At 39.5% G+C, this 26010-nt stretch overlaps 1 protein-coding gene across 1 annotated transcript in view; it reads left to right on the top strand.

Moving 5' to 3' along the window:
* The window catches only part of SPOCK1 (SPARC (osteonectin), cwcv and kazal like domains proteoglycan 1), a 265333-nt gene that overhangs the window by 163937 nt on the left and 75386 nt on the right, over positions 1-26010 (top strand). Inside the window, exon 5 of the mRNA XM_064724567.1 lies at positions 12942-13074. Within this exon, the coding sequence (XP_064580637.1) occupies positions 12942-13074 (133 nt within the window). The remainder of the gene's footprint in view (positions 1-12941; positions 13075-26010) is intronic.

The following is a 26010-nucleotide window of genomic DNA, read 5'->3' as shown; positions in this document are numbered from 1 at the left end:
AAAGGATTGTGCAGCTGATTTTTTTAAGGGGGTCATGGAAGGACGGTCACAACAGTTTTGATTTGGATTAGAAGAGTTTTCTACTACAGCCACAGTTCTGACCCAGACTGAATCATTAATTTTTCTAGTAGCAGCTCTACTAGAAAAGAATAGTTTTGTAGAGGTCTTGCTGAACATATTTCAAGTATTGAAGTTATGTCACTTCTGCAAGGAAATCTTTACAAACTTTTTATTAACACTGTTCACATTCAAATTTAACATATTTTGTTCAGAATTAACATTCAGCCTGTCACCAATGCACATTGCAGCCTTGTGACTTCAGATTCTCTTGCATTTTTGTCAATTTTTCTTCTGTTTCCCCTTTTTTTTTTTCTCCTTTCACTGGCAAATATTTTGAGCCTTTCAATTTCTTTTTTTTTCTTACTAATATTAGTAAGAAACAATAGATTCTGCTTCTTATTTTATTGCAACTGCTACTGTCAGCTTTATTATGATAATATCTAGGAAAATATTCTTTAATATATATGGGGAGTAAGAGTAGGGAATTTTGCTTCATGGATTTATCTGGCCTCTAGCTTTAATCAACATGCAATCCATCTTCTTTTATGAAACAAACCAAATAATTCTGATTAATTGGTTGTTACAATCAGTGATCCTCAACTGTGGAAAATGAATTAGCCTTAGTAGTAAGACATAATGTTCATTTGTTTAATGAGTTAAAAATTCAGGTGAACAGAGCTGGTTAAAAGAGATGAAAACATTAATGAAGACCCCAACCTGCTCCTCCAGTCTTGCATCCAGTCCCTTGCCTTGCAGTTCAGCAGACAGAAACACAGGAAACTTACACATGCTCTGCTTCTTCTTTCCTCTTTTTTATAAATTCTGAATTTGTACCTTATTGGCATTTAAATAGATGGTTCATGTTGAACAAAAAGGACACTTTATAGTTTTGTTGCATCAATTATTCTGTCCATTATTCATTGCCCTGTGTTGTAATGTGTGTGCCATTATTCTGGGTAGCTTTAAATCTCTTTCAAGTCCCCTGACAGATTTTTGTAGTTTTAGCTACCCCAGTTTAGCCCGAGCCCAGGACTGCCAAGCTGAATTACACCACGGTCATCCCTGCTTAGCACCTCATCCATAGTTAATTTCTTGAGCCTCTATGTTTTATCTGTGCATAAATTTTTCATTTGCAACAACACTTTATCTTAGCTCAGAAATCTGGGGGTTTTGCTAATTAGTACCTTCGTTAGTTCAGAAATTTTTGCTTCATTTTGAACCAGCTGCCTGCCTGTGTAACAGGTTCATAGTGCTTTTAGAAACTCCTATGGATGAAACACAATGAGAGGTTTTTCATTTCAGAAAGAGTTTCACCCAGCCCTGTGAGCACGGCAGAAATGTGAGTGCTGAAATGGAAGCCCTGCCCTCCTCCCAGGCCAGGAGAGAGCTGCTCTGACACTGACACCTCAGGATCTCCATCAAGATGAGATAAACTGCCTGCAGAGCCTTGTCAGGAAATACAAGCTGAAATTTCAGTGCTGCTGATATTCAGTGTTTAGAGGGCCCTCTGCTAAATTCCAAAAGATAGAGAAAAAATGAGGCTCAGTAGAGCATGAATCTGAAGCACAGTTATCAATACAAAAAACAGCCTTACAGCTGCTGTCATGCAACCCTCAGAGGAAGATTTAACCAACCTCTGCCTTCCTTTAGATGGAAGGAAATGGGTTCATGAAGAAAGCATCTCAGAGCATGTAAATTAATTTTCAGCTCTGGAAAGAAACAAACTCATATTTTGTACTTCACCTTTGCAAATATGTCTTGCCCTCACCAAAAGCATTATTTACTAATTAGCCCTATATGTAAAAGTGCATTTGTACCCTGAGTAATGTACAGACAGAAAATAAGAGAAGAATAGATTGTAAACAAATGCAATGAGAGAATGATTGCTAAGATAATCTGAAAGAATTTTAGGAAGATATAGGACATAGCTAAAATCATGATTGCCTCTTGGGCATTGTGGAAAGCAGAAAGATAATGTGCTCTGGTTTGCAGCTGGGGAAGGGAGGATATGGTTAAAGAATAAATCCAAATAAATGTGACAGGGAAACAGCAGCTGAAAAAGGAAAAAGATGATGTGGAAGAAATACAGGATATTTGGTCTTGACATAGTGAGCTTCTAATGTGGTCAAGATGTTCCTGAGAGGAAATGGCAATAATAGTGCAAAGAGATGGAAGGATAAGCCAGAGAGGACTCCTATAAAGTTTCTCAGACTTCCAAGGACTCAAGTGTAGAAGGATAAGACTAAACTATTACAGGTAAAGCACCAAAATGACATTGAGATACAATTTAGAGAGAATATAACACTTAATATGATACATCCTAGCAAAGAGGAAAAGAACAGGCAGGAGTAGATGAAGAAATAACTGCTTCTCCTAGGGGCCTCATTTCTGAGGCTGAATGAAGCAGAAGAAAGTTTCAGATGTAGGAGGGAAAAAGGGTGAGGAAAAGGAGACAGAGGGGGAGGATGTCAGGGCAAAGCAGTCAGGCTGAAAGATTAAAATCAAAATGTTTAAATACAGCAGTGAGTAAGAAAGGACACTGCAATTTTTTTCACAATTTTATAAAATTTTTCCTTAAAATAGCTGACCAGATCTTGGGAAAATAGGGCTAGAGGAGAAAGTCAGCTAAGCCAGTCAGGCAGAAGATAGACCAGAGTCTGTAGTATTTGAGAAAACAAAAGTGTTTTTTGAAGAAATGCAACAACATTTGGGGGAAAATAATAGCATTCATTTACAGCGACAAAGAATTAGTGCAGTCCTTATATTTCTACTACAGCAGCAGAGAAACTGTGGAAAGAATAAGAATGGAGTTCAAGGAGTCAATGTGAGTAGCTGAAGTGAAATTTGGGTGGCAAGAAGTGATGGAAAGTAAGGTGGCACATCTTGAGCCAACACCCAAAACCGATTTCTGTGTAATGACTCAGCAGCAAAGTATTTAATTATTTTTTTTACAACCTGCTAAAGTCCCAGGCAATGTTATGCTTTCTATCTAAATATGCCACTGATTGAGTCTTTCTTTTTTACAGTAAATCAAAAGTAAACTTTTGAGGAAGCAGCTATAAAATGCTGACCATATCAAAAGTATGAGTAGATACATTGCCTTTTAAGACCACCTTAATCTCTGTGGTAGAGGGGCCTCTGGAGCTACCTAGTGAAAGAATATGGGAAGAAGGGGTGGTTTGTAAGGCACGGGTGCTGGCTTTGAGATTCAAGGTCACAGCAAAGTGAGACCTTAAACACTCAATGGAAGTACCTCATGAAATGTATATCTTGCAGTTTCTGCAAGTATGTCAATTGAACTCATCTTCAAACTTTACCCAAAGGTGTGTTTCACTGTGTGCTGTCCCTGCACTGGATCATGTGCATTCAGTTTGTGTCATAAATTAATGTGATTATGTAAATGCTGTCCATCAGTTGGGCCCTTCCTGAAGCTGTAGTCACCTTTCATTAAGACACAGCCTGATATAAGATGGGTTAGTGCTCCTGATAGCCTCATTTGAGAAGCTGGGAATGGTATAGATATTATGAACTCCATCTCCAGCATCCAATAACCAGACAGACAGCACTGAATGTGTGAGAAATTCAGCAAAATGTTTAGACATTCATAGTACTGAGCTCTATAAATCAGCAGTGCTGAATAAGCAACAGGGGCATTAGCCTATTTAGATGCTAAAAAGGATGGGATTTTAAAATTACTCAGCTCCTTATAGTATTTATAACTGGTTTAGTTTGCATGCACTTCACTAACATTCATTTTATTCTGACATAGGAAACTGCATTCTGATTATTTCCCTGAACCTACCTTGAATAGTGGATTTTGACTACACTCTGGAGGTGGCTTTGGGATTGATTTTTTTTTTAATTGTCTGTTGTTTGACAAGCCAATTCTGTTCAGAAATCACACATGAATTCTTAGGTAATCAATGCTAATTGTAAAAATCCTCAGCAGCTTAATCTGCTGTAGCTTTCTTGAGAATTTAATAAGCCTATCTCATAATAAAATGTGTCAGAAGGGGCAAATATTTTGCTAGCACAGCTTGTAACTGATTGTCTGAACCATGGCACCAAGTATTCAAGAACAGGAGTACTGTGTAGTCATTTTTAAACAGAAACATTTGATTTAGTGCCTGAAGGGCAAGAATTTTTACTATATTTTTAAAATTCATTTACTTTCTCATCCCTACCAGCAAAATGTCAATTTTTTTTTTCTGAGGATTGCATGTTATTTGCCTTAGGATAAGCAAAAGCAACATAATGAAGCAGAACACAGCTGAGCTGTCTGAGGATGCTTTGGGGGGGCAGCATTGATTTTTCTCCCTTGCAGTTGCAACGTGACAATAAGATTTCTGAACTTTTTTGCTTCAGAAAAAAAAAAAAACTCTCATACTTTGGGCAGTGGAGCCATTTGGAATGTAGAATTAAGGGTTGTGTTGCACATGACAGAATAAATAAGGCTGGGTTATAAACTGAACTGAAGGACATGGAGCTGAGCAGGACCCCAGGGTGGGTCTGTCACCTCTTTCAGGCCATTCATTTGTTCCATCAGTTCCATTCTGCCAAACTGCTGAATGTCTGGGGAGACATCAGAGCTTTGATGGTGCTAAACTTCACAGACCTCTGCATTTGGCCCAGACTGAGGGTGGTTTGAGAGCTGTTCTATCCTCAGCTTCTGGGGGATTCATCGGTCAGGCTGGAGCTTTAAAATGTTATTAAATGCTGCCAAGAAATCTGCCTTGAATTTTAGCCTCACTAAGTAACCTGCACCTGTTTGCACAGCCATGGATATGCAGGGTTCAACACTGGAACTAGAAATATGAGCTGAAGCAGGGAACTGGTGGGAAATGACTGCTCTGCCAGGTTTGGTGAAAACAATTTTGAACCTGTCTAATTTCATGAAACAGTGCATAGAGAGGGAGGATCAGCTTTCCTCCCCAAACAACCTGACAGCTCAGATTAATCTCACACACCATCAGCAATTCAGCCTCCTTGGAGATCTTGGCAAGTTCTGCCAGCAGGAGGAGGCAGACCTGATCAATGCATTATTTTAATATCAGGGTAATCAGATCCTGGGCAGAGAAAAGCTTCCTTTATCCTTTCAAAATGTATTCTTTGGTAATAGGGGAAAAACCAATAAGCTGTCTTAGAAGGAAATAAAGAGGGCCAGTGCCAAAATAAAGGTAGTACATGTGCTGCACACTTCACCTTTATGTGCTTGGTGCCAAGTTCTTGCATCTCATCCAGCATGTGAAATCCAGGACTGGAGATTGCTGCAAACTGATGAGTGGTGAATAAGGTTTCAGCTTTAATTACAAACTTCCTGCTATCTGCCCTCCTCCTTTGAAATTCAAGGCACTTCATTTTATTTTTACATAGTTTGGTGTCTGAGATTCCTTTTCATGTTAGTGGAAAAATAACGATGAAAAGGAAAATAATTCTCTTATAAAAATTCATGAGAACAGGCAGAGTTTAGAAGCTGTGTTATTTATTCAGGAGAGCACAATGACTTTTAAGAACACTGGGATTTTATGTTTGTGTGGATTTTTTGGTTTTGTTCTTTTGTTTTGTGTACATTGCCTGTTTTCATACCTGTGCAGCTGTTAAGCATATGTATTAGGTCTAAAAGTTGAAAATCATTTAGAATTCAGATTAAAAAATGAATTGCCTATAAGCACAACAATCTGTTAGCTAAGACTGTAAGTGGAACTTTCAAACACCATTTTTATGCATTGAGTGCTCAAAGGCAGAAATCCTTATGCTTCTCCAATGGCCTTAATAAACAACCTTATCATTTATATTCCAGGAATAAGTAAAGCCAGAACTAACATCTCAGAAAGATACTTGTACTGAAACCCTGATACTGTGCAGAGCTGTCCTGGCAGTTTCAGAGTATCCATATTGAAATTACATATTATATCTGTTTAGACACAGACCTTGCTGCTTTCTGAGTAGCTTTGCTCAAGTGGCTGCATTTGAGGTTCTCTGACTGGTGTTGCAGGATCTCAGAAGTCACCTGCAGCAGCTGCATCACCTCAATCAAACTCACTAGAGCTTTTCTGGCCTTCCAGACCCTTGGAATCTTTGTCAGCTTTTCCAAGTCATTTCTTCCTTTAAAACACAGAGAAAGTAAAAAAATAACAAGATTCTTTCATCTTGCAGAACCAATAACCCTGAGGACCCTGGGCCCCCAGGCCCTGTGTTCTCTTTCCAGAGCTGGTTGCCAGCTGGACCTAGTGGGATCCATGCAGGAATCTTCAGGGCATTTTCCCTGCAAGATGTGTCAGGGGGTGTTCTTGCAAAACATACACTGTACAACATCTTTCAACCTTCCCTGCATCCAGCTGACAGGCTCCTTCTGGAATGTTTTTCCCCCTTGCTTATTTCAAAATGTCTTCTTACTGTTGGTAAGAAATGGAGGCTCAACTCTTCCTCTTCACTTGGAAACCCATGTTTTTCATTTCACTGGAATGACACCTGGTACACTTTCACTTCAGCACTTGAGATTTTTGCTTTAACTCTTCCCAAAATTTGTTATCTCTGGCCCTGTCTTATGAGTACCAATTGCTTTCTGGGAACACTCTGGACAGACTTAATTGCTAATAAAATCTATCAATGTCATTGTTTGAAAGAATAGCCAGTAAGTAGAGTAACCATTTGCTCTGGGAGCCAGTCTTGAAGGAGTTGCATTCTGCCAGAAGGGCCCCCAGCCATCACCAAGCCCCATTAAAACCTTTGCACATCTACCAGTGAGCAGTGGTCTTGTTATTTCTTATGGCTCTTTTAAGCCAGATCTGCTGGGGAGAAGATATGAAGGCAGCAAGAGAAAGTAAAACCAGTCAGGTGAAGTTATTTCTTTGAATATTGAAATCAGGGAAAGTGGTACTTAGTACAGTGGGATGATGCTGACATGCAAGGCTGCATGTTATTATTCTTTGTTTCTGAAAATGTAAAACCCAGGTGGAGAAATTGCTGTAATCATATGTCTGTTCTCATTTTACAGTGTTTGTATTAAATAAAGAGTCTGCATCAGATTCAATAGCATAGTACCTTTATTTTTCAAGGTAATATGTGTAGACTATTTTCTTCACAAATCTTGACTGGTAGTGGCTCAAGGTATACACAGCTCTTGTGAAAAATATGAAAGGTTCTAGAAATGAGGCCAAGCTTTTAACTCTAGCAGAATACCAAAATGATACAAAGAGAGAAGAGAACACTGCCATTTATACTGGTAAATTTCAGGTTTGTCATTCCTTTCCTCGAGAACAAGAGAAACAACTTATGCAAAGGAAAGATAAAAACAGGCAGGCACTGCTGGCTTTATCTTCAGTGTGATAAGCTTCCTTCAGGGGGATATGAACAAACTATGCATGAGGCATGGAGAAGGTACAGACAGTACATTTTAAACTGTTCCCACTGTGAATTGTTCCAGCTTCAGGAAGCCATTCAAGTTTGCTGTCAGAGCTCCTTCCAGCTTCTGGTACCAGCTCTGGTGCACTGAACTTTTCAATTCTGTTTTAATAGAGCTAAAATAGTTTTATGTGGCTTAGGAATTTTTTGTTTGCTTTAACATCCAGAAAGAAAGAGGGATGGATGAAGTTAATCCTAATCTTGAGGAATGTCTCTGTGAGAGCTGTAATTGAATCTCCAGTACACAATTCACAGAGCCCAAAGACAGGTTTACCTGGAGAATCTTTGCAGTGGGTGGGCTCTCCTGTGGGTGCCTAACTCAAACCTGCCTTCCAGGGAAGAAATCTCTGGAAGAGACTGTTGGGAAGAGTTGGCCTTTCCTGCAATCAGCCCAGCTAGGAGTGGCAATGTCAATAAAAGCTCAGTAACACCAGTTTATCCCCATGAAATAATTTGGATTTGTCAAGTCAGTATTTTGTACATAAGGCCTGTTCTATCAAGAAAAAAAAAATCCCAACCAGCTCAGTCCTGTTCAACAGGACCTGAAATAAGTAGTTGTATGATTTTAAGCCCAGAAAACACGACAGGTGTAAGTAATTTACAACATGAATTGAACTAAATTCTATGGTTGTGTAACATCACTGAAACACCAAGTTAAAGAACAAGAAGAGACAGTACCAATCTCACCATTTGTTTACCTGATACTTTCTGTCAGAAGACATTGTGTAACTTATTTGTTGGGGTTTTTTAGAAACTTTCTGCTTTATTTGCAGCAGACCTTTGAAAACTCACCTAACAAAAACTCCTTTGAGTAAAATGTCTTTTTCTTGTCCAATAAAATTACTGAATAAGTTCTAAAGTCCCAAGGAGAAATTTCTATTTACTGTCTGCTTCATCCCAAAAGTTTGTCATGACTTTCAAAACAGTAGCCTGCCAAAGAAACCTGATTTATAATTGCATTAAACCCATCAATGCTTAATCTGCTATTTTACTGTATGTGCATTTGGGAGTAACTGATCTTGAAGCCAAGTAGCATACTCTCAATATTGTACATTTTCTTCTTAATGAAAAGTCTGAACATGTGTTAAATATAAAATTAAATGTAAATAGACTGCAAATGTAAAGAAACAAAACATCTTTTTTTCTCTACAAGTGCATTTATTTTGGCTTTGCCAGAGGTTTTCCATATATGTGTTTCTATACTGTTCCTGAAAAAATTTTTACCAGAAAAATACAGAGATTCCCTAAATAGCTCAGCCTGTCATGCAATCAGGGGTTGGTCAGGAATTAAGGCTTTGTATTTTTGGCTTTCGTTGCTGTTTTCTTTTTTTTTAATCTGAGTCAATCTAAGGTGTTTTGTTTGAGAAACTTTTGCTGACTCAAAGGCACAGTTCAAACTCCCCATCAGTGCCCAGAACTGATGCTCTCTGCCAGGCTGGATGGGGCCAGGTGCTTCCCACCCTTGGGGCTGCCAGCTGCACCCAGCTGGGGCTGAGCTGGCTCCCCTGGGCACACCTGGAAGCCATAAAACCTTGAGTGGAGCCACTTTTCCTCAAGGTCCTTTTTGCATGGCCAGGGTTTTGTGCTGGGAACTGTGTGCTGATGTGCAGCTGTCTGTGCTCTGGCTGCCCCAAGCTGCCCTGCACCCTCCTGGCATCTGGCTGGTGGCATCTGCAGAGCCTCAGGCACTGTCCCTGCTCCTGTGCAAGCCAAGCAGATGGCAGCTCCCTGGATTGTCACAGTGTGTGGTGAGCAGTGTGTCTGTGTAAAGTAATGAACTTCAGTCACTGTGCAACTGTGAATGCTTTAAACCACTGACATTTCTTTATGTATAGAAATACAAGAGGCTGAATGCTGTAAAACTTACCAACTCCATAATTCTTCTGCCTTTTGGTGCATTGGTTCACCAGTCTGCAAAACAAAAGCTGACAGGGTTTGCCTATAAGTCTTAATACTTGACCAAAACATTCATGTGTTTCAGCTTCTGGAATAGTGAAAATAGTCGTGGATCCTTTCAACTCTGAGTCTTAGAGCAGGATTAAAGTTGGTTGTCAGGAAAAAAAAAAAGCCTAATTTGCTTTGGCCTGGCTTGCTCCTGACACATTCATTCCAAACCAAGATAATTAGCATAGCAGAGCATTCCCAGAGTATGTGAATGTGCACTTCCATTGAGAGGGGATTTGCTGGCTGGCTGCTTATGGCAGCCAATGTTCTTGTCTAGGTTTTAATTTGTTTGTTTGTATGTTTGATGTGTTGTTAGGAGTTATAGGATTGAAAAGCTTCCAAAAGTCCTATCCAGCCTCTCAAAAATACTACTGCAGAAAAATACATGTTTGTGTTTGGAAAATTGATGTTCCTTTTACAAGATAGGTGCTTAGCTGTGGTTTTGCTGGGGTACCTGGGTATCCAGTTAAAACTTTCAGCTGCTGGTCACTTGGCCAAGCTGACAAAAATTAATTTTGACTTATTTCAAATACAGTGGCACTTTGCACTCTCATTTTGGAAAAACTTGCAGCTTGAGAAGAATATATTAGGTTTTGAAAGCCGTATTGTTTCTTGCACAGAAATGGCTGCTGTGCTGCCAGTTCCGTGCACCTGCAGGAATGAGGGAGCTTTAGATTCCTTGCAGCATTCTCTGCCTCATTACACACATTATATGAAGTCCTACTAAAATTGTTTCATTTTTATTTCATATTAATGAAATGCTTTGGGATCTACTCCACTGTAAATTCTTGTTATTAAACATCACTCTTTCAGAGAATAAACTTCCTTTTATTATTAAAAGAAGATCCTGAAGACAAATGTCGGGGTTGGGAAGAGTAAATGTTTCCTTCAGTGTCTGCAGGCGGAACACAGCAAATGGGGCTCAGGTGAACCTGCTGAGGTCCCCAGCTGAGGGGACCTGCCAGGCTTGGTGTTGTGTTCCAGACAGCTGCTCTGAGAACAGAGCTCAGGCCTAAGGCTGTGCATGTTCTTTATCATCTCTGTAAAGTGATGGAAAGGGCCACCAGGCTCAATGAGCTGCTGGAATGCTCGAAACAATCAAATTTAATTACTTTTTTCTTTCTTTTTTTTTTCAAGTGATGATGGGAGAATGACAAACATCATCAGCTTCAGAGGAATTTTCCAGTAGGAATTGGCTTTGCAATATGAATCTTGAAGGGATCAAAGAACTAAAAAAATTGAGAGCAAGGGAGTGTAAGGCTGTGCTGAGATGAACAAGAAGCCCTGTCCTGAGTGGACTTTTCTTTTAATGCAATAATGCAGCATACCTGATGTAGTGTGGTCCACAAATGCTCTACAATGTGTTTATACTTCCCACTCAGATCCTGTGATTTTTTAGGCATCAGTCTAGCTAAGAACTGCAATATATTTAATTTTGATGAGGTGCTCGTTAGTTCACTCACTCCTCTCCATCCTCCATGCTTCATGGCTGATGGCTTTGATGATGATGGCACTAAATCATACACTTCAAATTTAGCATTTCTTGGCTGTTTTTCTGTAACTAATCCTAAAATGTTCTTCTTAACAATTTTATGTATAGCAAAGGATCTGTATTTTGAAATTGTAGAAGTTAAAGTCAGTGAAAAATCTGCTTTAAGCTCTGACCTTCTGCAGACTCCAGAGGAAGAGCGCAGCTCCTTTCATATTTGTCTCCTGACTCTGCCCATCAGTATCTAAAGTACAGCATTCAAACGTGTTTTTGACTCTGAGTTTGTGCATTTCTAGAAGCGTAGGGCTGTAAGTAAAGTAAATGAGGAAATTTTCCTGTCAAGCTGAAAAAAAAAAACCAAAAGTCATGCCTGTAATCCAAAGAGGTCAAGAAAATAAGATAATCATTACATTTTGATAACTAAGCATAGTTGGGGGCTACCGAGAAATCAGTTTCTGTGGAAAACTTAAATAAACAGTTTGTACAGCCTCAGCATAAGAGATCAGATCCACAGAGCTGCTTCAGGGGGTTCAGAGCCAGTAAACATCCTTATCCACAGCATTTAGCACCTGGTGTATTGGTTCCTTTGTAGGCAGAATGCATCTGAAACAGGGAGTGCTGCTCTCTGCATTAAGGAGACTTCTTCAAAATAACAAGGGAATTTAGTCTTAAATAGTTGGCTTCTATTTTCATAGTTCATTATATCATGATTGGATTCCTTTTGTGGACCCAATCTTCTTAATAGTACTATTCATCTCTGGCAAAGGTTAGACTTGAGTGAAATTAGGACTGAGATGAAAGAATAGAATTTATATTATTTAGCAGCTGGATGTGTCATTACATCAGAGTTGGTATTGTGTAGCAAATTGCAAGCTGTAGTGAAATTGCTTTAAAAAATATCTGTATATATTTTTCTAAAACTGTGATAAAGTCATTCAGCAGCAGCACATTGAAATGCATTTCTAGCTGAACTGTTATATCATATCTTTTTTCTTCTTGTGGTACAAGAACAGATGGCAGTTATTTTTCTTACCAGTCTCCAGCAAAGCTGCTGCAATGCTTTGCCTTCCCTTGTAAATGCTTTCAAGTGAAAGACAAGTACACACTACCAAAATGAAGCTGCATTGTAACACTGGATTGGGGTATCTAAAGCAAACTTTCCATCAGCTTGCAGCATTAGGTTGGTGATAATTACTTGATGTCCTATCGGTCAAGTAGTTCATTATGACAGGAAAATGAGCCGTTAGTCAGAGGCAATGGCACGTTTTGCAATAAGTTTTTGGAGCAGATGTCTTTCTTCATAGACATTTTTAATGCAATAATTGAGTATTCTATAACTTGAATGCAAGTGTAGTCACTCCCCAGGGACACACATTGGTGGGTTTGGAGATGCTCCCTGTGACTTTATGGCATTCCTGGGGGATTGTGATTGATCTGAGAACCTCAACTGATTGTTCTAAAGGGCTCCTGCCTGTATATAATATTCTGTATATTATAGCAATATACAGAATCACACACAAAAGTGCAATTCTGTATATTTCTATAAGCACAGAATAAATTGCAATGTTTTCTGAAGGATTTTGTTTTAAAATCATTGCTACCTTAGCACCAGTTTGGCAGCTCTGAGAAGGCTTGGTGAAAGTGTCTCTAAATACAACCTGGTGCATCACCAGAAATGCTGTGTAGCTCAAGAAATGCTATATTCAGAAGTGAAATCATCTGTAGATATAAATCTAAATGAAACCACAAAGTGCTGTAAATCTAGTGCTGCCTACCAATTTATGACTTTTTAGATTGCCTGCTGTAATATGCCATATTATAAAAGCATTGTTAGGAGCTGTATTTAATTTACTTGCTTTAAATTATAGTTTAGTAGACTTGGCAGCACTGGGTTAATGGTTGGACTCGATGATCTTAAAGGTCTTTTCAACTGAAATGATTCTAAATTAATGCTGTTCTGAAAATCTAGCTTTATTCAGAGAAGCTCTAATTCTTCTGTTTTATACAAACTACTCAAAAACTCTGGTGTGTCTTTATTTTACAGCCTTCGACAAAAGAAAGGCAACTTGGCCCAGAAGCACTGGGCTGGAGCAGCCAACGTGGCCAAGTGCAAACCCTGCCCCGTGGCACATGCCAGCGCTGTCTGCGGCTCCGACGGACACACCTACAGCAGCCAGGTAAGGGCACACACCTACAGCAGCCAGGTAAGGGCACACACCTACAGCAGCCAGGTAAGGTGACACACCCACAGCACACACCTACAGCAGCCAGGTAAGGGCACACCTACAGCAGCCAGGTAAGAGCACACCTACAGCAGCCAGGTAAGGACACACCCACAGCACACACCTACAGCAGCCAGGTAAGGGCACACCTACAGCACACACCTACAGCAGCCAGGTAAGGGCACACCTACAGCAGCCAGGTAAGGGCACACCTACAGCAGCCAGGTAAGATAACACACACCTACAGCAGCCAGGTAAGGGCACACCTACAGCAGCCAGGTAAGATGACACACACCCACAGCAGCCAGGTAAGGACACACCCACAGGAGCCAGGTAAGGACACACCCACAGCACACACCTACAGCAGCCAGGTAAGGTGACACACACCTACAGCACACACCTACAGCAGCCAGGTAAGGACACACCCACAGCACACACCTACAGCAGCCAGGTAAGGACACACTCACAGCACACACCTACAGCAGCCAGGTAAGCTGACACAGCCATAGCACACACTCACAGCACTCAGGTGAACTCTGCCTGGGGTCACACCCACAGCACCCAGGTGAGCTCTGCCTGCAGCCCCAGCTCCTGAACAGCACTCAGCTGGGATGTGGGGTGAAGGTGAAATGCCTCTTGTTGTTAGGCAGTATTGAATTGCACTCTTTGTTACCCTTAGGAATGTTTTTTCATGTAAAAAGTGCCAATAAATGTAGGCTTTTCCATATTTGACAAACAGCAAATCAGAATGCCAAATTGCAGTCTTGTGACTTTCTTGATTCATGTTTCTCTAAATAGCCTGTTCTCTTAATGAAGTAGAACAATTTTAATATTGATGATGCAACTGAAAAAGAAATATCATTTGATGAGATTGGCTTCTTTAGACAAGAGGATTTGGGGATAGTTTGTTTGGGGTTTTTTTAAGACTTGGTCTCCAAATCATAAAGTAACTTAGCAGAATCATTCTTCAGTGATAGATTTATTTTTAATTGTCTCTTTTTTCCTAGACTGCATGGGTAACATATTACAATTCATTTAGCCTGTGGCTTTAATAGGCTTGTGTGCCAGATGCAGCATATATGGTACCATAAAAAAATTCCCATAACCCAGTGGGGATAAATTGACTCATTGTTATACTGAAAATACGATCACCTTAGGGCTTGACTCAATAAAAGAAAATGTCTTCACAGCCATTCAGCATTCCAGATCTCCCATTAGCAAATAAAGCCTTCCATGCCTTGGACATATGTCCCAAAAACAGCACTTCAGGCACTGGAAAGCATGTTTTAGGGAATACCCTTAAGGTTCTCTTAAATTCATGCATACAAAGTAATGTTTAACAGCCAGTAAAACTACCTTTTAAAATCCAAAAATAGCCATAAAAAAAAAAAAAAAACAAAAAAAACCAACAAACCAAAACTCAACAAACAAACAGGAAAATAAAGCTATCAGGGAAAAAAATGTCTTTGCTGTGTTGTGACAGCTACATTATTTTCTCAGCTGGGCATCTTGAATTCTCCACTTATTAATGGACACAAATATTAAAATGCTGCCATGCCTTGGTAATTTCAGCTTCTCTCCTGTTCTGGCTGAAGGATTTGCATGGCCAGAAGGAGCAAATGAGAGCAGAAACTCTCATCTGTGCACACAGACTGCAGGAAAAATGGCCACATGTTGCCTGTTAAACAAGTTACTCTAATTTTCTCTAGGAGTGTGTATTACAGTAATGTAGCTTTGGTATTTATGGTTAAGGTGGGCTCATTTTAAAAACAACTTTTTCTGTCTGAACTCTTGAGTCCATAAGACATTCTGTAGTAAATAGATTTCATTTCATGTTCTGTCAATCTATGCACTCATTTCTGTGCATCTCACCTGCCTCTCTCACTGTATAAACACATTGTACCTGCCTCTCTGTTAGCTCCAAATGGGATTTTGGCCTTCTCTGTTTCTCACCATAAGATCTAACTGGTTTGCATCAACATACTGCCAATGTTATAAATTCACTGAGCTACTGTCATTATGATATAAGCCTGACAGCTACAATGAAGACATGAAACATTTCCTGGTGCTGACATGTTTGACTGTCAGAGACACTCAGAAGTTGCCTGTTTGGATTTTGGGTTTTTTTTCAAAGGAGATTTTTTTTAAAGATTTATTCTGAAACAACTTCATTTCATCTTTATTTATTGTATATTTTACAATCAATTGCTCCCATTCTAGCAAAATTCAATTTATTATTTTTTTTAGAAGATTAATTTTGGTAAATGAGCTGAAAATACTTTGGGGATGGCATTAAAAAAATAGTGTATGTTAGTGTCCGAACATATAATAATAGTCTCTAATATATAATAATAATAATATAGTATATAATAATAATATGTGTCAGTGTTTGTGATCAGGAATGATCATTATGAGTATCTGGTATCTTTTACAAAAAAACCATACTGCTTCCCTCAAACTCACTGTTAGAATTCACCAGACAATGTGATCCCTTTTTCTTGCCTTCAAGTCACTAAAATCAAAGTTTTCTCAGTAATTTTCTTTCCCATGCCTGTGCTGTTGGCAGGAATTATTTCTGGCCCTGGAGTGCTGCCATGTTCTAGCCCTGACTGTGAGAATGCACCCAGGGGGACAGGAGTGTGGGCACTGCTTTGTGCAGGGATGTGTTTGCTGGTCCTGGCTCTGCATCTCTGAACGAGCAGGGACGAGCTGGGAAAATGGGCAGGTTCCTGCTGAGCTTGTGAACAAAACATCGAGACAGGCCACAAAGTTCTGGGGGGAAAAAATCTTCTGAAAGTGCACATTGGGCTTTTCCTGCTGCTGGCAGCCAGGTGGGACAGGCAGACACAGCTGCAGGAGGGTCTGGGCTCTCCTGCAGGCACAGCTCAGGTGGGAGAAGGGATTTGGGCTCCTGGCCTGGCAGGGCAGCATCAAAGTGTTTCAGAGATGACCTGGGGCTGCCATCCTAGAGCAAAAATGGACCTTCCCATACTTTGTTATCTGAGGAAAAAAATGAATGAAAAGACACAACACAGGTATGACTGGGTGATCAAATGCAGATGAAACTTGGGTGTCAAAAAATGCCCAGTAATTCACATCAAGAAAATGCACACGTACTAAATATACACCTCACAAGCTCTCATTTAGCCATTTGATCCTGGCATGATTCCAGCTATTTCTCAGGAAATGTAGTAGACCTAGAGGCAAGAATTTCTTGGCAAAATTGGGGAAAGTCAACCAAATCAATAATGCAAGGATTGTAGGGGGAAAATAACAGAAGATAAAATAAGCTCAATTTTTGAGCTTACTGGTTGATGTAGACAGAAGTTCAGGATGTTTAACTCAGATTGCTGAGTTCTACTGAAGACACAGAACCCTTCAGCCCCTCAACTAATTTATTGAGGGCTAGTCAAAGGAATCTTTTGTCTTTTTAATCTTCCATTGGAAAATACTCAGTGATGTTGATTTCCAGCACCAAGACAAATGGTAAAATGTTAAAAATTATAAAAATGCCATGCCCACATCTTGTGTTACAATGATTTAAGTGTCATTTAAACTATAGGAGGCACAAGGTAATGAGAACTTTGATGGCTCTAAAGTTGATTTAGCTTCGTGTTTGGGAGTTGTACTGCTTGAAAAACCTCACCAACATTTAGGCATTAAACCTTTCTGGTTCTTTTTCTGAAATCTTGAAAACTTGATCTGGATTTCTTCATCTGCTACCCATAAGTGCTACAGTGGAAATTGATAAGCCCCCTTAGTAGGCTGTAATGTGTGGTTGGGTTTTTTATTATTCTAGTTTTGTTTTCCAGATGAAAAACTAATTCTTCCAAGCAATGGAATTTTTCAGTTACACCAATAATTCAGCACTTCTGCATGACAAAATTTGAACACAGATGTAGTCTGTATGTACTCAGTCCCTGTACACTGTTTACAGCAACTGAAAAATTAGTGGTTTTTGAACTTGCAGAATTTGCTTGTATTTCTGGAAAACTTGATAAATGATCACTCTTCCCTGTGGGCTTTGAACTCTAAGAAGCTTAGGTTTATCAAAGATTTCACTGATTTATTTTTTCTAGTTACTGCTTGAAATGCAGGTATTTCAACATGTACACCATCTCTCACATAATAACTCTGTACAAAGAAGTTTCCTGGGTGTAACAGCTCCATTTAATATTGTGACAATACAAAGCACTTCCATAGGTTATTACAGGCAGATTTTCAAAGCTCTTGAAAGTACTAATGAATTAAGCTTATGAGGTACGTAAGCCCTGTAAAGAGCTCAATGTAATTAGTTAATGTTTTTGTCAGCAACACATTAAGAAGAATAACTTTGAAGATGTCAGTTTTACAGGAACTTTAATTAAGCTTGTTAATAAAGCAATTACATGAACATGACGATGACTGTACTTAACTAGTCAGAAAATGAAAATTAGGATCATCTTAAATTACAAAACATACCACCTCAATGACTAATGGTCCCTTCAAAGATGGAAAGGTACATTGGCATAATTATTATGTTTCTAATTTGGTACATTGTTGTTCTGCAAATTTTAATTAAATCATTGTGAACTAATTAAGTCCATAATCATGTCTCTTTCTGTTTGAAAATGTAAAAATCATGTCCTGTTGTCATAACATTAGGTAATAAATTTGATATTAAGGGATGTACAAGAAAAAAATTTCCAACAATCTTGAAACAGAAGAAAAAAATAACGACCAAAATAATGAGACACTATTAGTTAAATGTGTGCAAAGTGAAGGCTGCTGCATTTAATTAGGAGGGGTCTGTATGCAGAAACACAATTAGCAAAGACTTGTTGAAGTGTCTAACTGTTGAGCATTTAGTGCAATGTGGTTTGGTTTTCCATAATCAATCTATTGGCTGCACTGCCTGTCCTGGAGCCCTGGGGTGCTGCTCCTCAACTGTGGTTTGCACAGCCTTTCATCTCTGTCATTTGTCTGAGGGATTGCTTGGCCTCTTCTGATAGAAAACAAGATACTCAAAGACTCAGCAAGCCTTAACACTTCTTGTGTGCCCGCTTAGATAAGAGTTAGGTTAAATTCTCTGCTAACTTTTAGCTTTGGTCTGGTTTTGTAAGTGAAAACTAAGGAATAAGAGAGGAGGTGGGGGAGAGGAAAGTGAGATGTAACAGGATATGATTAAAGAATTCCATGGGCAAGAAAATCAAGTCATCCTTATGCATCTGCTCCCTGTATACATTTTAAAGATTGTTGGTGGGAGGTACAAGAATAAATTATTCTTTCATATATCTCTTTGTGAAAATTGATAGATTTTGTGGGATGTGACCATTTTGAATGAACTTTCTACAGGGATAATATTTTGCAGCATTTTAGCTACTTCCTTATTCTAGTAGCAGATTTTCAGCATTATCCCTATTTGATAATAGGAATATTTGATTCCATGTGTTGCAGGGGAGTTCCTAACTGCAGCAATACCTCTGACATGAGGCTTTTAGCACTGCTGACTTTATTGCCCCAAGTGGGAGACTCAGAGGACTGTGGGAGAGCTGGAGCTGGCCTGATGTTGAGCACCTTTGTGTATCCCCTCCTTTGACTCTGACACATCTGGCTCCTGCATTCCCACAGGCAGATGTTCCCTCAGCCTGTGCTCTGGGCCTGTGAGACTTGAGTTGTGTAATCCAAAAGCTGTGTGAAGCTGTTATTGCATAATCAACTCCTAAATAATAAATTTTGTCTCTCAGAAGGCAAAGCAGGCAGAGTTCTGTGCTGTGCATCCAGGGCTGCACAGTTTTATTTGGCTTGAAGCATGAGATGAGCAATGTTTTTTGATCAAGTGCTGCGTATCCTAAAGACATCCTGTTGTTCATGTGGTGTTCTTCTCTGCATGGTCTCTAGAAATGAGCAGAAAATGGGGAACAAGGTAGATCTGTATTCCTCTGTACCTTGTAATCCCTGTCAGTGTCTTAAGATAGTTAAGTGTAAAGGGCATTTTTGCATATGCTTGAAGAATGGCATTTCTCTTTTGGTCAATTAATATGCTTTAAAAATGGTTTTCTGCCTCCTACAGTCTTGCCAGTGATGCCTCTTGAGGGTGTCTTGGCCACAAATTAACAATCCAGGACAAAGATCTGTGCTTCCCCCTGACTGGAGTAACCTTTGTTAAATTCTGAGGGAGCTGGGAAATAGCACTTTTGAACCCTGCTCACATAATCATTCAGTTCTGCAAATTCCTGAGCTTCCTTTCAAATCCCATTTAGTTCTGTGTTGAAGTGAAGAAGCTTTTGCTTTTCAGTGGTGTCAGATAGTAAATTCAAAACCCCAAACAATGCTCTACCAATTTTACATCCTAACCAGGAAAAAAATAGCCCTGCATAACCACTCATCTGTGCACTGCAGCTGCCTCTGTGACAGCTCCCCAGCTAAAGCCCATGAATATATACATGTTTGCAAGGATTTTTACCTGACATAGTTTGAATTGTGAGAACAGCCAAAATAGAGGTTTCTGCAGTGACTCAACAGATAGAGGGGGAAAGCGAAGAGCTCTGGGCAATTTTTACAGAGTAAGGGCTGCTTTGTCATATTGCCAGGTTTGAGATTCTGTGAATTAATGAGAAATTGCTGTGGCCCAGGACATGATGTTCCTTCAGGGACTGGTTGTTGCTATCCCCTTAGTCTTTGGAGGAGTCTTCATGAAAACAACTCTTCAAAAACAAACTGGGGGCGGGGGGGGAAGTAAAGACACAAAAAATGAAAAAAGAAAGGAAAAACAACAAAAAAGGCATTTTTAATCCCTTGAATAAACCTCTTACAAAGAAGATGCAGATTCTTTTTGTTGGAAACTGGCTACTTAAAGCTCTGTTAAAGCCACTGGTCAGTGTTGGAAGGAGATGGGAGTTGCTTTGGTCCTGCTGGAGCCTGGTGATCTCTCTGCTCCTGCATAAAGGCAGGACAGAGAAACACTGGAGGCATTCTGGGAACAGATTTAAATGGATCACAACCTGGTTTTGTTTTTCCTTGCTATAATATTTCTTAAGAGAGATCACTTAAAATTTTCACTGCTTTAATTTGTGCTGGGGTCAGTGAGCAAAAAGGCCCTGACAGAACTCAAAATTTATGCAAAGTTGTGTGCCCAAGTTTTAGCAACTATGAGCTAAACAGGCTGATCTAATTGGGGTATGCTGATGTTTATCTCCTTTCTCTAACCTTGCCTAGCAGGGAAAAGATATTTTTAGTTTGTTTTTCCATATTCTAACGTTTCTCAGTCCACAACAATTTAGCCTTGCACAGACTGGGTTCTTTGTGATTAACATATTGTGTCAGTTTCTAAATCCATATTTTCTCTTTAATTCCTGAATCTGTTATTTTGCCATATTAAGGCTTGTCAGAGTTGAATGTTTTAATTATCAAGTCAGGCCTAAAGACTCTGGAGGAGATTATGATTAAATGCCTCTGTTAGGTGGGTTGCTGCAAGTGGTAACTCTTCCTTCATATTATTTTGGTGACTTCACTATAGAGAAAAACTGCTCTAAACTCCCTAAAAAATCCTTCTCAATATGTAGCTGCAGTAGTGATGTATAAATACCATGCTGGGAAAGGCAGAATGAGAACCTGTGCAGAATAAAACAACCTTCAGGTTTCCAGCCCACAGCCCCCATCACTGAGGCACAGGCAGAGGTGAAGCTTCAGGAGCACAAGGCTGCTTCTCTCACATCCAGCTCCCCTAAATTCTGTGCAAGCCCATTTTCCCAAATGGCTCTGAAAATACTCAGGGCTCTCTAAAGCAACTGAATGTGCTCATGTTTTAGTGCTGCAGAAGTGCAGGATTTTGGCCTGGTTGTTTTGAGTTTCACCAATGCTCACTCAGCACAATAAACGCTAAATAAATTGTAAAAGAAGAAGTCTACTCTTTTGGCAGCTTTATGCTTTTTTGTATTGTGTTCATTTAGATTGACCAGATTTCATTGATAGGATTCATTTAAATGTATCTTCCTTAAATAGATTAGATTCATGCTTACCCACCAAGTGTATCTAGAACCTGCTGCAGATAATGCAGCTCTCATATTTTCAGGTCGGTTGTTACAAAAACCAAAAAAACCAAAGAGGAATGGACTGGGAAGATGTGTGTGGGCTGAGTTATACACATCTAAAATATCTTGACCTAGGTGTCCACAAACAACAATATTTTGGGGTTTTGTTATGGCAATTTCTATCATTCTATAATAATACAGATTTATGTTTCCTTCTGGTTTTGGTGTTTTGTGGGGTTTTCGTTTCTTTCAAGGGAGGGAAATTGCACATTCACTTTATTTACATAGCAAAAGTTAAGGCTGAAGAAGGGCAGGTTCTTTCAGAGAGCTTGGTCCCCATGCTTTTGTGATTTCCCCACATGTGTTTTATTCAGAAGGATAAAATAATGTTTAGAATGTCGCTGATTTTTCCCCTTCCTGTTTATGAACTTCTGCAGTGTTGAGGACAGTGTTTTTATTTAGGCACCCAGGTAGGTGCTGCCAATAATTAGAAGTCTGAATATGTAACATTCCTGCTGCTGGCTGCTCATTATTCAAAAAAACCCAGAAAAACAGTATTTTTCTAGGGAATGTGTTTAAATATATGTGCTGAAGTCTTACTGAATTAAATAAGACTGAATCCTATTAGCATCTTGAAAAATGCAGTTCTGTGCCTGTTTTAGGCTGGAAGATATAGGCCTGTCAGCTGTATTTTACACAGTAAATGAACATCTTGTTTAGAACATAATTTTTCTAGATTTTCCAAAAGTGCATGATTTTTCCTGATGTTTGTTATGTGGCTGATTTTTGGGGGGGGGGGGCAGGGGGAAGCTGTACTTTTAATTCTTATTAAAACATTTTATTAGATTTCTAAGAAGTATTTTTGGATGAAACATAGCAGCAGCAGTGACTGCTTGGGCACATTACACCAAAGCAAGGAGCACTAGATGTTGAAATAAAAGCAGAACTTGGAGCTTTTTTGTTCCACATGTATGGAAGGAGCCAGCACTGAGTGACAGAAGGCAATGTCCTTATTAATAAGCCTCTGCATTAAAATTACAGCAGGAGCACAGGGAGAAAGAAGCAGCAGTGAGTTGACTGTGACTTGTGTACTTGGAGTTACTGTGTCAGTAATGATGGATGGAGCAAACAATAAAATTTGACCTGTCAGGTAATGCGTCTGAGGCTAGAAGCCTTAAGGCATTTGTAATTGGCTTCAGCCAGTATGTTAATGTAGGTGGTTTGGAAAATCAGATTATTTGAGTGATACAGCTGGTTTGCATTTTTAGCATTCAAAAGAAAAGCCTAGAAACACAAAGGGACTGAAGTCATAATGCTTGCTCTTTGTGAGCTGCCCTGTATAATAGAGCAGGCAGAGGAGTAGTTTTCAGATGAGATGTTCACAGTGTGTAGAATATAAGTTATTTTAAATGATTTTGTGGGGCATAATTCTTAAACAGTGTGTGGGAGGTGCAATGCATATAGTTTCCATTACACACATAAATCTCATTATTATCTTCTTCATATTCTACATTATGCTCAAATGTGCCCCTGTAGTATAACAGGACTAGAAAACACTTCTTGGGGTTGACATTACTCAGTGATTTGTCAGTGTGGCATGAAGTGCTTAACTGAACACATTCCTCATAGCTGAAAAAATCTGTGCTGTGTAAATCCACAACTAAAGTGGGTTTTAAATAGCTGTGCACAAAGTAATTCTATCATATTAAATATGTTCAGTTGGTGTTAGAAAGAGATCACATTGATATTATACACATAATATTGAGGAGATATTGTGATAGTTGTCGCAAGTAGAATGATGTGCATATTTTCCAGTGAAAGCATTTTGTAGCATAATGTCAGTCTGAGATCCCAGAGTTTTCATCAAAATCAGTATCCTGAACTTTCACTGAATCTAAGGCATAATTCAGAGAGAAATGTCTCTTCACCCTCAAAATATTTGTGAATTTGTGAATGGAAATCAGCTGAGAACCTGCCCAATGATAACTTGCATGTTGACAGTTCTTCCTGAGGAGATAGGGAGTGGCTTTGGGAAGGTTGGGGGTGATGGGCTGTGTGTTTGTTTGGTTTGGTTTTGTTAGAGTGAAGTGGTGGAGGTGGGACAGAGTGCTCCAAACCATCAGAACATGGAGTCATCCACATTACCTTTTGGTAGTGCTGTAAGCATTGGGCCATTTCCAGAGGGCTTTGTCTTTTCCTTCAAGGGCTGTTCAAATCCTCTTCTCCATTTCCCCCTCCCTATACCTCATGTACTCTGCTCTAAAGTGTTTATTCCTTCCAAGGAAAGGAAATGGCAGGAGAGTTTTGACTGACCTGGGAGCATTGCAGAGGATGTCAAAGGTGGTTTTGGACTGGTGGTATTAGGAGAGGATCTGTGGAAAGGAGAAAAAACAATGCTGAGAATATTATAGGGGAAGGGAAAGACATCAGGATTCATTTCTGTGAATCCATAGAAAAACTGGACTCCATTTCACTGTTTGCAGAAAACCTTGAACAAACTGGGCCTGTCCCCAGTCACTGGCAATTAGATGATACAAGTGGAATTTTTTGATTCACTGAGGGTTTACTTCCCAGAGGTAATACTACACAAAACAGAAGCAGAGAGCTCAACTGGTTGCATTTCCCTTCATCCAGGATGTTTTCATCATAATTAGAGGAGAGCAGAGAAGAGAATTTAAAATACATGTAGTCATACTTTTTAATTTTTGTTTTCACATGCTCTGGATTGTTCTCCAATGATCTGTACTCTTATTTTCCCATTTTAATGTGTTACAGATAGAAATAAGTATGTAAGGAGAAATAATGTTGCATGTTTTAATGTGATACTTCTAGTTTGCTGTAATGTAATCTTAGTATAAGCAGTTTCTGCTGCAAATATACTTTTATAATTTTTTCTAGGAGAAAAAAGTATATGTTTTGTTACATGTGTTTAAGAGTGGCAGATATTTTCTTATTAATGGAAGTTATGCCTTCATTGTTCTTACCTTTTCAAACTGAGAAAAGAAAGTGAAGTGGGTCAGGGTCATTTTGGGTCTAGCTGGCTGTACTCCCTTTTTCTTGCAGGAGATCTTGATGAAAAGCTAGGGAAATAAAGGAGAGATGGAAGTTTCCAAGTTCAGGTTTCAGCAGTGCTGGTTGTGAGATCTCAGTATGAATTTCTGCAGCTGGCTAGAGCAGATATATCAAAAGAGTTATGGTAACCTGCACTGTCTGATAAAAAACCCCAACTTTTTAAAAACTACTGAGATGCTGGAAAGAAAGTACCAGAATGTCTTTTAAAGAGAAGTTTCTTTAGGCAGCACAGGCAGGGTGAGGAGCCTTTGGAAAGTTCAGCAGTTGAATGGGGATGGGGGTGGCTTTCTTCAGTGAGTGACGTAGGCACAGCCCTGGTTCATCTGCATTGCATGATGAGAATGAGCTGTAAAATGTAAGATATTATTAATAGACTAGCAAAGGCTTTCAGAGGGGAGATGGCAAAGTTATTCAAGCTGTCTCTTCCAATTCCTGTGTAGGTTAGAAAAGACAGGAAACCCTTGTAGGATGCAGCTCTAATCTGGATTTCTGCCCAGCCTGGCAGAGTTAACCCTGCAGGACCTCTGCAAATAGTTCTCGTGTCCTGGGGCAGTACATGACAGCAGCACACAAATTCTCCCTGCTGGATTGTCTCTCCTGCAAATTATATCTACCCCTGCCTGAGCTCTTGGGGGTGAGCTGAAACTGCTAATGGGGCTCAATCAGCAGGGGAATATTTTTGTCCTATTCTTGCATGTCTGTCTGCAGCTGTGCACCACATGGTTCTTGAAAATTTGCCTGCAGTCTTAATATTTTATGTTGAGACTCAGAATTCCTTTTCATGCAGACATGTAATCACACCATGTAATGCATCTTGTCTGCCACCATGTACTATTTGGTTTTAGGTGACTCTTTGGGGTTTCTTTTTTCTCTTTTGTACACAGGCTAACTGAAGTGTTAGGTTAGTCCCAGCTGACTGGAGAGGAGGAATCTGGCTATTTTCAGTAAGTCAGTAGCTGTCCTTCTCCTAGCTGTGATAAAGCACACCTTTCTCACACCTCCCTGGCTTAGAATGACACAGCATAATGTCTGTAAAAACCTGGTTTGGCTGTAAATGTGCTGGAGGAGCTCTCTCTCCATCAAGCTTAAGGCAGAGATCAGATCTGAGGACTTGAGGCCCATAGTTGCATTTCCAGTAACAAATCCAAAAAAAATTACATCCTTGAAGCTTCCCCCCTCCTTGGAGTGTGGGGTGCAGCTCCCTTTGGAGGCTGGGGCACTGCTCAGCACCTTCAATTTGGGCAGGTGCAGGTGCCAAGTGCTTTTCTGGGAGAGGATATCCAAGGATGGAGATCTTTATATTTTTATAGCCAACAGCAGCACATGAGAGTGAGAGGCCCCACCAGTGAAATAAATAGAATATTAAAAGAAAAAGTTAAAACTGTTTGTGTCCCAGCATATTTCAAACCTCAACTATGAGGTTTATTTAACTTCTCAAACCAATGGTGTTCTCAAACCTGTTTTGATATGTGTACTGTGCTTCCACCTTTTGGGTAAGATTTAGTGCATAAATAACTTGCAAGACTTCTTGACACAGATCATGATCAACAGCCAGTTCTTGGGTTTTGTGGGCCACTCTTTGATTTTGACCTAACTCTAATAGACTTGTAAATGGAAGTTCACTTCTTTTAGCTGCCCCTCTAAAAGTAACAAATCCAATTAATCAATGGGATTAATTATCTGTGGAAATGACATCATTGCCAGGCAAAAGCAACACCAGACTATCTACACATTTCAAGCAGAATATCTAAAGATGTAAAATTGAAATCTGCAGAAAGTACAAAATAATTAATTTCATTCACAGGGA

Source organism: Zonotrichia leucophrys, chromosome 13, assembly GCF_028769735.1.
Source record: "Zonotrichia leucophrys gambelii isolate GWCS_2022_RI chromosome 13, RI_Zleu_2.0, whole genome shotgun sequence".
NCBI classification, from domain to species: Eukaryota; Metazoa; Chordata; class Aves; order Passeriformes; family Passerellidae; genus Zonotrichia; species Zonotrichia leucophrys.
The sequence above is the reverse complement of the archived record's forward strand: the minus strand, read 5'-3'. Positions and strand labels throughout refer to the sequence as shown.